This window comes from Corvus hawaiiensis, chromosome 1 (assembly GCF_020740725.1).
Source record: "Corvus hawaiiensis isolate bCorHaw1 chromosome 1, bCorHaw1.pri.cur, whole genome shotgun sequence".
NCBI classification, from domain to species: Eukaryota; Metazoa; Chordata; class Aves; order Passeriformes; family Corvidae; genus Corvus; species Corvus hawaiiensis.
In genome coordinates this window covers 13,545,585-13,561,560 of record NC_063213.1, presented here as the reverse complement: position 1 = coordinate 13,561,560, position 15,976 = coordinate 13,545,585, and the positions used below count along the sequence as shown (strand labels likewise).

General features: G+C 37.5%; 1 protein-coding gene across 22 annotated transcripts in view; it reads right to left on the bottom strand.

Annotated features, from left to right (window-relative positions):
- PARD3 (par-3 family cell polarity regulator) overlaps positions 1–15,976 on the bottom strand; it is a 450,644-nt gene that overhangs the window by 393,932 nt on the left and 40,736 nt on the right. For all 22 annotated transcript variants that reach the window (XM_048292146.1, XM_048292221.1, XM_048292304.1 and 19 more), the window contains exon 2: positions 7,654–7,755. In XM_048292146.1, the coding sequence (XP_048148103.1) occupies positions 7,654–7,755 (102 nt within the window). The remainder of the gene's footprint in view (positions 1–7,653; positions 7,756–15,976) is intronic.

Sequence of the window (15,976 nt, the reverse complement as noted above, 5' to 3'; positions counted from 1 at the left end):
GTACCTGGAGTCAGTGTTGCCATTTGCTCTGTGCTTTTTGCTATTTCTGCAAAATCTTTTTCAGTTGCCTGGTTTGTGGCTGGAGGAAGCAGAGGGCTCACCACCAGCACACACAGCAGAGAGATCCCACCACCCTTTCTCTTCTCCACCCCTTGCTGCACCACAGGGACCACTCCAGCAGCTCCACAGCCACTGGCAGCTTTGCTGCACTGAAAAGGAAGGTCTCAGCCCACTCATGTTCCCATTTTTCCCCTTCTTCCTTCATACCTCAACCACTCCCAGCAGGAAAGTCCTCTCCCTTTCCTCCTCAGCTTGCCAGGTCCTTTGGTGAACTTACAGTATCAATGAAATAGCAGAAAAGTACTCAGTTTTGCAAGGAAGAGTCTTCTGCCATGTGAGTGAATAACTCTGCTATGAGATGGGGTCCAAAGAGTGCCAGAGCCCTCATGACCCAAGCAGCAGGACTGGGATGAAAATATGGGGGAGAGGCAGAGACAGGGCAAACTGCTGGAAGCCTTCTTAGACCTGGTTATGTACCTTGCACGTAAGCCACTGCATCCAGATGTCTACTGCAAAATCAGAAACATTCCCCCTAATGTAAGAGCTAGCTCAGAACTCATTAGTTTGTGTATTCAGTTAAAGCAGCCTCTCTACAAAAGCACATCACTTTTGCCAAAATGATATTATATCCACCATGATATTGTCTACTCCCTGGATGCTTCTGCAACCCTTCATGACCAGCGTTCACCATCAGTGTTCAGTTCCCACGAAATACTGGAATTTGTCACTCCAGTATTCAAATCTCCCTTCTCTTCTTTCAGAACAATTGCAAATATATTGAACAATACATGCTCTATTTTCCATCTTTCAACCAGTTACATATCCATAAAACCCTTCCTCTTATTCCATGCCAAGTCTGTGAGGTTTTTTGACTGCACTAACCCAGTCACTGTTGCTCAGGTCTGTCTGTCTGCTGAGAATACAGGCACATTTGTGAGATATGACTTTCTTGACAACACTGTCATGATCATCCCCAGTATATCATACTCATGCCTGGGCCTACTATTCCTCAGAGAACAGTTTTCACCAAAACATTCAATTTTCAGAAGTCAGATTTACCTGCAGCTCTTCAGATCTCCATGGAAACTGATTTATGAATTTACAAATGTCAGTCCTCTCCTACCCGGGAGTTCTTAGTGCATCGCTACAACTGTTTCAGCATTACAGGAAAGGAATTGAGATATTGCAATTTATCCCAAAAATAAACAGCAAATCATGAATTAAAAGGCTGTCACCACATAGCTAGAAAAAATAAAGTGATGATGTGATTAACAATTTGAAGAACAGTGCTGAAAGAGGTGAAAAACTAAGAATTACAGTTGGGAGACAACATTTAGTTACATCTAATATCTATTAGGGATTGAAAAATGCATGTTCCAATATTCATATATTATGACCTGTATTTACTCACTTCCATGGATTTTAGTCTCACAATCATAAACATTGTTAAATTAAAATTTAGTTTACTATTAGAAACACTACAAGCATTTAAATTCCATTCTTTGACAGAAGATAATATTTATATTTTGAGTATGTTGTTTTCAAATATGTCTTCATTAAATACCAGCTGGGAATAAAGGCTGTGTAAATACTCTGATTTTCTATTTTAGATCCATCAGCAAGACAGACCTAAAAATCATCATGTGGCCATCCCAGTAATGAGTCAATAGTGTTAATGCAAAAAAACCTGGTCTAAATGGACACATTCTGTTTTTACCAATTTTTCAGAATTTCAGTAATAAAATCTCTAAAAGCATAATTAAAATAAAAAAACCACTACCAAACAATAAATGACATCAAGCGCCCATTGTTCAAGAACTGAAGTTTTTGAATTTTTTAACAGAAAATAATCATGGGTTGTTACATGATGGGTTTTTTTCCCAGTATCAATACTTTCCCAAGCTTGGTGGCTCAAGTAGTTATTTTAAGCTGTTAAAAGAAAAGAATGCCTTATGCTCAAAATGTGTTTTGCCAAGTCACTTATGAGTAACAACAAATTGTTTCAAGGTCATCCTGTTTTCCTGGGATACTGGGAATGAAGACACGGAACACAAAGAAAGAAGCTGACACTGTGGCAGAGAAAATCATGGCAATAGTTGAAAATTAACTTGATAGAAAGGTTTTGGGGGGGAAAAGGGCATACCAATCATGGTATTGTAAATACTAAGAATCAGATTTCTGAGTCATTTTTTTGCCATTCTTAGGTTTTGCTGTCAGATTTGCTGCATGGGACCTGGAGAAGATGTTTCTTCATTAACTCCAGGGTGTTAATCTGTTAATGGCAGAAACAAGAAGCACAAAAAGTTGTTATTCTCTACTCATGATTCTAGGGTTAAATTCTTAACTTGCAGAATCAAAGAGAAATCACATGTAAATTCAGCCGCAATTTTGCTTAAACAAGGCAGAGACACTCAAAATTTAGAATAAACAACACTACTCGGAGTATTCTGATTATGTACTGATGGAAATCTAAAGATAACACAACTTTATCTGCGCAGCTTTCATTGACTTCAAAAGCTCTTTAACATTTTTGAGTGAATGAACAGGCACAGGGTTAGCAGAATCTCCTTTATAATAGCATCCTGCTGTCACTGGCCTACCCTCAATTTACTACAGAAATGGGGTCTTGCATAACTGGCCCGAAAAATAAGAGTGAGAGAGCAAGATCAGTAGCAGCAGGATACTGTAATCACAGCCCTCCAGTCCCTAGCTAACCTTAACATTATAATGCATTTGCTCAAAATAGCCTTATTTCTGTGTAGGCTTCCAGTTAACATTTATTACAAACAAAACAGTCATCCTTTCCAAACCCACATTTTGTGTATCACGTCTCTCTAACTCAACAGAGCTTTCCAAGAGGAAGTAAACAAAACAACAGTATTACTTAGAATTGACCATCTGTTTTAACACAAAACCCAAAAGTTCATTTCCTTTCCACTACACTGGGAAAAGGTCCTAATATGCCTTCATATTATGTAAAGAAGCTGCTCAAAGACTTTTTCCCACTAGAAGTCTTCACATTTCTTCCCACTTGAAGTGAGCAGGCATTAACTTCATAATAACATTAATAGAGTCTCTGAAGGTTTCTTAATAGCAGATGCAAATGAAGCACAATTGATTTCACTGAATTTCAGCTGCAGTTTGCTTACTTAACACAGTTAACTCTAGCTCATGAATGTTTACAAATTCCATTTCAGCATAGATCTATGAAATTAATCTCCAACCCATTCTCACCAGCAGTATTCCACTCAAACCGCCAACTTCTTGTATGTCTTTCTGGGAGGTTTGAAGTTTGTCTAAGCAGCACTAAGCACCAACATCACCTTGAACTTCCAGTGACCTGGGCCAGATAGAGCACTACACACACAAACACTGTGGGAAGCATGAGACTTCACTCCAGACAAGACCACACCATATTCCTCTGGTTTTTATCTCTGCACTCAGTGGGTGTAAGTATGAATTATGCAGGGTAAAGAGCTGACTGAATATTTGAAAATGTTAAGTCAAGCAAAGAGAGCCCATGCCTGACTTAGTTTAGAGAAATAAAGCCAGGCTGTAAATCTAAGCATATACCAAATTACTGTGGTTTTTGAGAACCAGTGTTGAATTTCTTAGGACAGTGATAAAGGAAATTATAAGAGGCCAAGGCTTTTAACATTTACACATTGTTAATCCCAAACTAATTTGGCAAAAAATTAATATATTGGAGCAATTGAATTTATGAATAATTGACATTAGGTTCATACCTACATTGTTTCAAAGCAGCTCTATTTGCCCAGCTGCTCACCACAACCAGTGGCTGTTAATGGCAGATCTTTGTTGTTCTCTTGGGAAGAAAAAACTCTGATTTTTCAGGAATATAGCTACACCAAGCACAGACATTTTGATCTCTAAATTTTCCCACGGAGCAACAGTCTGAGCATTTCTATGCACGTAAAAATTACATATAATTGCACACAAAACATTTTTTTTTAAGTTGTTCAAAATACAAATTACTATTTCAGTGAGAATTCAAATGGGAGCAAGTTACATTCAAACACATACTTTGGGTTTGTTGGTTGCTTTGGGTGTTTTTTAAATGTGATTACACCACAATTTCCTCAATATTTTTTTCATGGTTAGTAAGAGTCTATGAGATCTCAGAATAAGCACTTCCCTATTATACCCAAAGTGTGAGAATTACTAAAGTGTCTACGTACCTCTGTCTACCAAAAGAAAACACAATTAAGGATGACTGGGTTCTGGGTTTTTTTCTGCAGTTGGGTTTTTATTTTTGCTGCTGCTGAGAACGTCTGCCTACTAAAAACTGAACTGAGGTCATCAAGTATGCTATCATCAAGTTGGAAACTTATCAAGATGACATATGTTTTTTGAAAGTCTTCATAGAGAGGGATACTTTTGCAAATTACAGAAATCCAAACAAAAAAGGTTATTAACCTATCTTTAAAATATTGGTCTAACCACTAAATGCACAAGAAACCTGTATTTTTAAAATAATGGAAGTAGGTTATGCAGTTGACTAAATGCTAGCTGAAAATAGAATCTTGCTTCTTGTATCCAAATATTTTTCAAAAACAATAAGAACAAGTCAGCCCACTTGCATTCATGTATACACAGAAATATAGAAATATAAAAAACACTGATGTGTTTCAACTGAAAACTATACATATTTCCATAGTAAAACCTGGAAAAAAATTACATTTCAATAAATTTTAAAAGGTTTTTTATGAAAAAAATATTCAAATGAGCATTTATTCATTTCTTAGTTATACGGTTATTACCATTAACTGCATTAACCAAGCAACTTCACATGTAGTGATATTGTGTGATAGAAATGTCCAAATCTCATGCTGGCTAAGTTAGAATGCTTTACGCACGTTCTCAATGAACTCTGTTAAAGGGCTTAAGGAAAGCTGTTTCAGAAAGGAACAAAGGAACAGAGAGCTTAGCAAAATCAATTTTTCCATGTAGTTTGTTTCATGTTATACTCCTTTTTTTTAAGGAGGAACAACACTGAACTTCACAAATTATTCCAGAAAGCAACTGGCTAACCCTTACTCATCCATTCTGTTTTAGTAAGTGACACGAGAATACCAAAATATAGGGATAGAAGAAGCTAAATAAAGTCACCCTACCATGGTGCATTTTAATGTAAAGGATGCCATCAAAGATACTTCACTCATTCCATTTAGAACAGCTGCTCTAAGGGTCTTTGTATTTGTTATAGGACAGAACATTTTCTCCATGGAGACAGTGGAATCAGAATAAATATATTCACATCACTTAAGTGTTTTATTTTACTAAGGCAGTTGACTATAGAGAGCAATAAATCCATCAAGAGGACAAGTGGCCCTTAGCTGCTCTGCATTCTGTATTGTGCTGATACAACACTGCACAATTATAGCATAAAAGCAACATCAAAAAGACAAAAATTACATTTCTCACTGTGGGACTGATCCGTAAATCTAAAGAACCATGGTAAGAGCAAACTGATTTTCAAAAATACAGATGTCAGAAAGTAAATAACACAACGAACTTCTTTTCAAGAACGTAAGGAAGTTCCTTGTGAAAACAAACACTAAAACATTAAGTGTTCAGTTTTCCAATATCCTAGACATTTTTGTCCCAATTTTAAAAGAGAGAGATATAGGCAAATGTTTTATTTTAAGCGCAGCTAATCCTACAGACCTCAGTAATCATTTAATTACATGTTTAGACACCATCTGTTTAAATGCTTTTTTACAAGGTATGTTTAAGTGTACAGATACAAAATATCCCTAACTGGAAATATATTACAAACCTGGCATTAACAAGGCCTATATTAGTTTAGCAACACTAAACCAGTTGATACACTTGCTATGGAGGCAAAGCTAACAACCCAAAATTAAAGGAAGCCACTAAGGTCAGCTGTAAAACACACTACAGGAAGCTAAAATACAATGACTAATCACCAAAATACTTAAAAAGACCCAAACATGAAAGTCAAGCGAGAATGACTAATTCAAGGATATAAACCAGTATAGCACAGTGCATGTTTATATTGCACCTTCCTAATCAATGTTGCTTGCATGGTCCTTTAAAAAAAAGGAAATTTAACTCATAGGTGCCATCAGTAGAGATGAGCTTGGCAAATGCAGAGATAAATACTACTAATTGCTAGGTATCTTGTCCATCTATACAGAAAAACAATATTGTAATAATGACTTTGCCTGCTTCAGTTGCAGTCAGAGTTTTTCAACTATTAGTCACACACATAAATACACCCACAGAGTTTCACTGTGAGGAATTACCCCACTTAAAGGCAGCAAGACAAGGTAACATCCAAAGAATAAGGTCTTGAAGTCACCAGAATTCAAACTTCTGAAGGGAAATGCACGTGAGGAGCTAAGAAGTGCATTATTCAAATAAGTCTGTGTGTGTATATACATATGTGTGTATATATATATATATATATATAAAATATTTATATTTAGTGACAACTTGCACCAGCCTCCCTGAGGCCTGTAAGCAAAAGCTAAACTAATCACACAACTGAGCACTTCAATATGAGATAACCAACTACAGGTTTTAATTAGCTTTTCATGAAATCTTATCTGGGCACTATTTTTATGGAAGAAATTCCTGAAAACTCAGCACTGTTACCCTACACAGCTTGAGTAATCCCAACATTTCAGACAGTGAGGAGTCTTCATGTCCCAAGACTCCTCATATCATTTTTCTCTATAAAGTCCTGGTTGAAATAACCATGTCAATTAAGTTTTGTCACAATAAATAACTGCAGGCAAAGTATCTATTTCTGAAAAATTAGCCTAAGAGTCATCATTTGGCCAGTTTTCAAGGAGCCTTGACAGTGCCTGTTGCTTCCAACAGAGGCAATTAAGGATACTGTCTGTAAAGGAGCATGGTCCTGAAACACATTTCCAGACTGAAGTCTGTATCAGGCTCAGATTACTTCAAGAGCTTCAGCAAACGTGTGGATTTCCAGAGAAAAGTGGCATATTTACATAGCTATACAGTTTGCCACAGTGTTTCTTACCCACCCGTTTTTGAACAAGTAATACGAGGATACTTGTATCTATAGCCCCAAACAAAAAGCCTCTTAGCTACTGCAATCTAAATCTCGACTTAAAAAAAAATAAAAGCACTCAAGACCCAGCACTGTATAATTACTGTCTCAAGTTCTGCGTAACTAGCAGCTCCTCCAAAAATGATTTTTGAAAAAAACCCCAACACTCAACAGTTTAAAACCAGCACTGGTTTTGCACATATTCAACTGGTAACACACAGCTGCAACATCAATTTACAGGGGTTTTTTTTCTTGCATCATTGTTCCACTGTATGAGATTTTTTGTCCTTGCAGTCTCCTTTTCCTATTTGAACTGTTAAAGAACCAGAAAGGATGGAAAACCCATTATTTCAATTTAAAAAAACCCATGACAGTAACAGATTTCTCACATCTGTAAGGCAACTACATAAAAAATGTCTAAAATCTCTGTGTTGACTCCCACTTTGGGACACGTGCAGGGAACAGACAACACTGATAGGCTGATGTGCAGTTTGTGCCATGCTGCCCTCGTAGCCATTTGTACTTACACGGTCTTTGTCATCAGCTACATCACAAAGAATATCATCGAGGTCTAGGATCCCACCATCCCCGTGCTCCAGTCGATGGACTTGTATCCAATAGTTTGGATCCTGCATAAAAGCAGAAGAAAATAGTATCAGATATCATATGCCAACAGGAAAATGTTATTCCACCACAGTTAGCATCGCAGTCCTACAAATGCCTGACATCAAACATTTATTTAGGTCATACTTCTGTAAATAAATGTAAATTGAGGTGTAAAGCCAAAGTTCTTTCTTAAATTGCCTCATACTGTATACGTAGTCTTCCCTCTTCTGTTTGATCTGCATGAGCCACAATCCCATTATTGACATCTAGGACTGTGACACATTCCCAATATTACTGCACATTACATTCCCAATATTCCCTCAATAAAAGGAAAATATATTGTCCTCGAAATGAAGTCTCTCAGACAGTGGTCAACAGGCAAAAAAGGTTACATGCAGCTGTAAAACGTGTGACCTTTTTACCGAACAGCTATAAAAGGCACAAACCAATATTTAAACACCATCAAAAGACTTTCTACCTGTCCTTTGGTAGAGCTGGTAAATGGAATATCTAAATTTTATACTAAGAACACTTCCCACATTTAAAATAAAAAATGATACATACACGCACGTTTACACACACATATATGCATATAAATGTGTGTGTGTGGCTTTGTGTTCATACATGTGTCTACCAGTAATTGGGAACACTGGCTTTATAGTCTTTATTATTACTTTTGACAGCAAAGGAAGCCATAGGGAATAAGGTTGTGTCCACAAAGTGTCTCCAGTGTATGACTACATGACCCAAGTGCTGGTTAATCCTCGATGTGCTATTCTTAAAGGATATGTTTCCTAATGGGGGAAAGTTGCTCTGTAAATACACAACCTGACTATGATACATAATCCTGCTTCTCAAATACACCCCTCAAGGCCCCGGGCTGTTGTTCAATGTCTCACAGTAAAAGAGCTTCCTTGCTTTTCTCTGAGAAGGCATGGCTGCACAAAGTTTCTACTCAGAGGACCATCAAACTTGCACCAACTTGCAGAGTTCCTGACTTCCTAAGAATAGCAATTAGCATCAGCCTTTTCAGGTATGGTGTCTAGAAGTGACAAAGCAAACAAACAAAAATAATAAAAATAAAGCCAAACCTGAACCTAACAAAAAACCACCCACACTTAAAATAGAAGTTATAAATAAATAAATAACCTCCACCCTAAAAGGCTTGAAAATATTTTGATTTCTTAAAGATGGAAGAGGACAAGAAAGAAGACTATGAGAATTCCTCTAAATCCATATATGTGTGTTTAAATCCTGACAGAACATGTTGCACAAAAGAATATCAAGAAATACTAATCTTGGTTTTAATATCTTAGAACTCTATGTATTTGCACATGATATATATGCATAGGTTAAATAATTTGGAGAAATCTGATAACTATGAAATTTACTTCATTGTTTGTGTAAGTACATCCTCTTGAAATCCTGCCGCAAGTCGTCATCGTCAGATGATCAAATTTCAGAATTACATTTTACAGTCATTAGGCCAGTCATTTCAAAAATTAAATTACAGACTTTTTTCTCTGATTTCTGTAAGTACTAAATATCATTACTTTCAGTTTCTTCTAAGCAAGCACTTACTATACGATTAACTGGATTTCTAGTATGTGGGTTTTCCTTAAACAGACTTACTGTTGTTAGCATATTACTGGAGATAACTCAGCATCCATTTTTTAAAAGTAAAGATTCGGGAATAATTTAAAATGGTATTACATTATTCACATTGTCATGCATACAGAGGTGCCTATGTAGCTATCTAATACACAAACCTGCTCTGTAAAAAAGGTACATAATACAAATACTAGGATAAACTTGTAAGTTTGAATACTCCAATAAGACAGAAAGGGCTGGACAAAGTCACCTGTGTACACCAGAAATCTTTCAACATTCCTTAACAAACATCTTCAAAGGGCAGTCCACTGAAGGGATGCCTTTGTAAACTCCGCTCTCAAATTAAAGGAAAGAAAATCCTTCCTCATCCTCCAGCCCATTAAAAAAATCTCTGCCTCTCATATCTACACAAAAGACTGAAATACATTTGCAAAAACCAAGACTTAGAAGACACAACAAAACAGACTGTGAAGCACCTTGCACTCCTAAAGGACTTGATTCAGGTTTCCTCTGCTGAGATTCTCCATCTCAAAGCCAAGCTACAATTGAACCATAAGCTAGCTTTCACTGCAAAATCATAGCTGGAAAACCTAGTTTGGGCTTTAAGAGCCTGATCCCTCATACATCACCCAATTCACCGTTTTTGTTTGCAACACTTAATCTTCTTACTGAAGAATGGAAACATTAAAAACAGATAACTGCAATACTGGCTCAGTGACCTGACTATACATCCATCAAAACAAACAGCACCCAAACTGAAACTACAACTTCAATATCCATGTATCCTTGTTTTTTGCTTCCTACCACAACTATTTCTTACCTCCAAGGCAAATGTAAAAAATAATTCAGGATTACAGAATCAATAGCAGAAACACCCATTTCTAAATCACTATTGTGCTATTTCAGCATGCACAATCTACTTAAAAATAGCTTTGATATATAAGCTGCATCACTTCTGCTAATTACTTCCTTTAAAGGTTTCTCAATATTGCATAAGAAGTTTTAGATAGACTTCATTTTTACTGCATCACCTATTAGTACTGCCATAGCCTGAACTGCTCTGGTTGTTTTTCCTGTCAGACAAGGTCCTGATACAAAACAATACGTGAGCAAGACCAGACAAGAAATATATAAAACTAGTTTGGCAAGAATTTACTCTGGCGGGATTTGGTAAGTAAATATGAAATAACAATGCAACTTTTCATTAAAGCCCTCTCCAAACATCAGAACAGTCTTCTCTTGAGGCCCTTTTACTCTATTAAAGGTTTTGCATAAATCAAGGATTTGGTGGGGCAGGATTGGGAGGGAAGTGAGGTCTAGGAGGGAAGGGAGTACTTGCATTGTATAGAGATTAGTTACACCATACTGGGAGGGAAAAAAAGAGAGAAAGAAAATAAAGAAAACAACATTGAAGCTAGTGAGTTTACCAAGTTATGAAAATCCACAGTGATTTATGGTTCCAAGTTTTAGCAATTATTCTATATAATAGTCAACCAAACAACATGAAAAAACCAAACTGCATAAATGTTCACATTTAAATTCCTACTCAATGATCTGTCTAAAGTGAACATAATGTTGTACTAAAGTAAGCTCATATGCACTGTTTGCTAAATACGAAAGAAACCGAACCAGACTTGATTGTAATTCAGGTACTCCTACATGGATGTTACAAGTACATCTGTATTCACAGCTTGGTCAAATTGTGTTTCTCAATCTCAGCCAGTAAACAGATATTCACAATTCCCTACACAATATCAGTAATACAGTCTTCAAACATTTTCTGAAGCAGTCAAACATACTGTTTTGGCTTAGACCAGTTCCTAAAGTGGAAACTGGCTATTTCCAGAATTTACTGGAGTTGACTCAACCTTGTCTGTAGGGCAAAGTGGTCCAATCACTCCTTCACGACACCTGAACACCTTTGGGATCATCCTCTCTGGGTGGCAGTACAGGGCTCTCAAGTGAGATGTCAAAAATGAGGGACTGCCACCAACACCTACCCACAGAGATCTGCACAGGGCATGTGCAACAGGGTGCTTATATAAGCTAAAAAGAAAATGTCTTCTAGTTATTAAACAGAAAAAAATGCTAAGTATATAAAATCTACAAAAGTCAGTTTCTGTAAAAAAAAAAAAAAAAATTAAGCAAAACTTTAAAAATCTCTCACAAGTTTTTCAAGAAACCTGCTTCAAAGTTATGGTTTAGTCAGGCATGATGCTGTTGTTTCAAAATTTGAATTTGCATATTAGAATCAGATTTTCATATTTTGTCAATAAAACAAAGCTACATTTATATTCTCTCACTGTTATGATTGTGTAAAAGGGTACTGCACTCTCCAAATCTGCAATGCATTTAGACAGAAAAACAAGTGGTGATAGAGAACTCATTAGCTACACTGCTCCACCAGTGTATTAAGTTAGCAAAGTGCAATTATTTTGAAAAAGCTGTATAGATGCCTTTGCCACTAGTTCATGCAGAAGAACCAGCAAGTTCACTTCATTGACAAGGATAGAAGTAACACTAAGCCTAATTTATAATATCTCCATTTAAATATTGCATCACTCAGCTCAAGTCTAAGCAAGTCAGATCTCCTGTTTCCTGTCTACACCCATTTAACTATTCAACTTGATGATGATTATAAAGGTACTCATAATTTAAGCTCATGAGCACCACATTTTCTGCTCCAAAGTCCTCAGCAATGAGAGATAAATATTTGCTAAGTGAACACCAGCACTGAGACTGGAAGCAAGAGCACATTAAAAGGGCAGCAAGACTGCAGCCATTCACATTCTGTTTATTACATAAAATGACTTCTAAAAAGCACAAAGGAAAAACTGAGAAAACCATTAGTTTAAGTAATATCATTCAGTGTTCTGTAGCTAACAATTTCATGTTCCCACATAATGGAAACAAGGACCATATGTGGAAAACAATATCTAGAAATCAGAATGGAAACAGCAATGTGTTCTTATTAATGGCATAGGAAGATTTCTTATTCCTTTACATCTAAATAGGTGTTTTGGTTTTCACAAATGTACCCTTTCCTAAAATATATTGCAATATTTAACATTAAAAATTACATTAAATAAGACTATTCTTTGAAATACTTTTTCCCTGTCTCACAAGAAGAGAGCACCACAAACCTCTGAGAAGTAGCAATCTATTTAACAGAAAGCAGAAAATCAGGCTCCTATAAGCCTGATGAACAATGTTCAGTGTTAACTAATTGTGCCCACTACTGCGATTTAATCTCACCTGTCACCAGCAGGATGTCCTGAAGCATCAGAAAAATTACAATTATCTGCATGGCTACAATTAAGTAGCTGGAGCTGGGATGGCAGAGGAACGTGTGTGTGTGTGTGTGTGTGTGTAATTTCTTGTGTGCTGTTTGGAGCCCATGCAGAGAACACTACTGGGAGAGGACACCAAGCTCTCTCCAAGAGGTCTTTGTACTTCTTCACTTTGCCCACATTTCCCAACTGTGTTTCCCTTCAGCTGGGTGCAAACCAGTTGCCGCTACAGTTTGTCACACATCTGGAAATCAAGTAAAACAGGTATTTTTCCCCCACACTCCTTTATTTTCTAATCTGTTCTGGCTTGAATAGGAAATGTATTTTTTACCACACAGCATTCTTGGGAAATGGATTGGCTTTGCCAAGCTGAGCTCCCAGAGCCTCTCCATGCCTATCAAGACCCTGTTTCTAGAACTAGAATTATTTAAATTTAGATATAATTTACAGCTTTTTGCTTTAACACAGATGCTTACGTGATTTTTAAAAACCACTATCAGCTGGACAATTGTGCACAGGTATATCAGTGTAACTCTCAAAGGAAAACAAACTCGCCACCAGGACAAAGGACAGAGCAGAGGCATATCCAAGCATGTCAATATAACTTCTCACGTACAAATGAAGAGATAAATAAATATATTATTAGTCTTTGCTTAAAACCATCTGGAATTCAAGACTGCAAGGCCCTGTGTGTGGCTGTCTTCACTGGATTGAGTTTTTTGAGAATAGATAAAGCCTTTGTGGCAAGAATACAGGCAGATAAAAACCAACTAAATCACCAGACTGGGGTGTGTACTGGACTTGTCTGTTCAGCAGCATATGGCACTTGGGCGTGTTAACACAGTCTGAAAGGAAAATATGGTTAATAAAAAACTAATATATCTGAAAATTTGCCAGTGAATTCATTCATTTCCCTGTCTAGCTCTGTGTTGCTGGTAGGAACCATCCAAACAAGCAGTTCAGGTGCCAAAAGACAGCCATGAATGCTTGCAACGTCAGCTGGATTCCAGTTACATTCCACAGCCTGAGAAGCCAGCAAGAACAAGTCCCTAGGTTTAAATTGCATCTCCATCCCATCATCTGTCTCCTTGAACTTCAGGCACAAAGATCTGCTGCATAACACACAAGAGCACCAATGGGAAAATCAGCTTCAAAGCCGACTGCTCTCTAAAGTACGTTGATGCTGCAGCACAGACAGTTGGCACTAATGGTACAACGTAAGTGCATTCACTGTCTCGGCAAGGGCACAAGCCAGAAGAATACTTAACATTAATGAAAGTGCCCCAGTAAGGCTCAGAAAGCAACTGATACCTGTAGCAACTCTTAAGTTACCAGGTGATGAGTTGAAGGGACAGTCACCTTTTTCATTTCTACTTCACTGCACCTGCAATCACTCCCCTCATGTGAATTTTAGAGCACGTTCACATACACCTGCCCTGTATCCAATGAAGTCAAGAAAACCAGGGCTACAGACTACAACAGAAAATAGTTGAGCACTGTACAGCAGAAAATAAGCCTTATCTCTTTCATCTTTTTGATCCTTAACCTGTAAAACTGCTCTTCGTTCTGAAGATGCACCACACTAAAGCTAATTTCTTGCTATTCTGTACTACTGAGAAAGACGAATACACACCCAGGAAGGTTACACATCATACCATAAAGGAGGGCTTGGTCTAGGATTCAATTTTTTCAAACATTCAAGAGTATACATAATGTCTTCAACTTCATCTGATATGAACCAGTTATGAAAAAAAGAAAAACATACAAGCCTAATCACTGAAGCATCTTGTTCTACTTTTACACTCATCAATGCTTTCCCAGCCTTGCTAAGAGGGCTTTAGCTTATCAGAAATCCATCCAAGACAAAATCTGAACTTATGGCAAATATCACTCTTCCTGACACACTGAAATGTTGGAAAGGGTGTTTATGAAGGAAAAAAAAAAGTATTGTTGGGCTTTGCATGCATCCTGTATGTCCAGTTTCAACAAAGATTCACTTAAAAATTGATCACATTACACTATCAGTGTCAGTCCTCAGCGTAGAAGTCTGATAGCCAAAAACATGACCCAAACAGTCATCTACTTCAGCAATTAAATGCCTCCTAAAACCCACTAAATCGAAATGATATGGTCAGTAAACTGCTGGAACACTACTACATATTGAGTTGTGTTGCATTACTACTGGAGTACAAAAAGAAGCATCAAGGAACTACTGAATCTTGCTTTAAGTGGCAAAAGGTTGCCATTAAAAATGGTAAATTTGGCTGTTAGACACTTCGCAGTTTGTATAAACTTTCGAATATATAGATGAAATCCTTGCTTTTCTGAAAAAAAATGGTAATTTCCTTAATCTGCAAGAAAAGTAGTCTGAGATCTACAGTAGTGCTAAACTTCCTGTTTTCCTACCCCACAAGGATATGTTAAGTGCTTTCTATTAATGCATTACCTCCACGCATCGTAAAAGCCTGGAATTTTTATTTATTTTTTTAACTCATCCACTTTACCTAGAAACAATCTACACAAATCCATGCGAAATCGTATCACTAATTACTTTAAATCAATTTTCCTATGTACTGCATAATTTCATTAATATTAAATAGAATAGAATCTCTGTATGCCCCAATAACTTAATGTCAAGGAATAATTCTGATTAGAAGGGACCTCAGGACATCCCAGAATTGGACATGGACCATGCTGAGCAGTGGTGGATGATCCCTTCCTTTGTCTCCTGGATATGCCCTGTTGACACTGTCTGGTGCCAGTGTACAGGGCTGGCTCCTGCCCATTCACGGTCCCCAGCCCCAGCCTGTGGCACTGCATGGGACTCCTCTAGGGCAGGGTTAGGCATAGAATCATAGAATTGCTTAGGTGGGAAAAAACCTCTGAGATCATCAGGCCCAACTGTTAACCCAGCACTGCCAAGTTCAACACAAAACCATGTCCCTAAGGGATACATCTACACATCTTTTAAATGCCTCCAGGGATGGTGACTCAATCACTCCTCTGGGCAGCCTGTTTTCACGCTTGATAACCCCTTCTGTGAAGAAACCTTTCCTAAGATCCAATTTAAAGCTCCCCTAGTGCAATTTGAGGACATTTCTTCTCATCCCATCACTTGTTACCCGGGAGAAAAGACAGGCCCACACTTTGCTACAACCTCCTTTAGGTAGTTGTAGAGAGCAATAAGGGCTCCTCTGAGCCTCCTTTTCTGCAGGCTAAACAATCCCAGCTCCCTCAGCTACTCCTCCTAAGACTTGTGCTCCAGACCCTTCATCAGCTCTGTTTCCCTTCTCTGGACATGCTCCAGCACCTCAGTGTCTTTCTTGTAGTTAGGGGCCCAAAG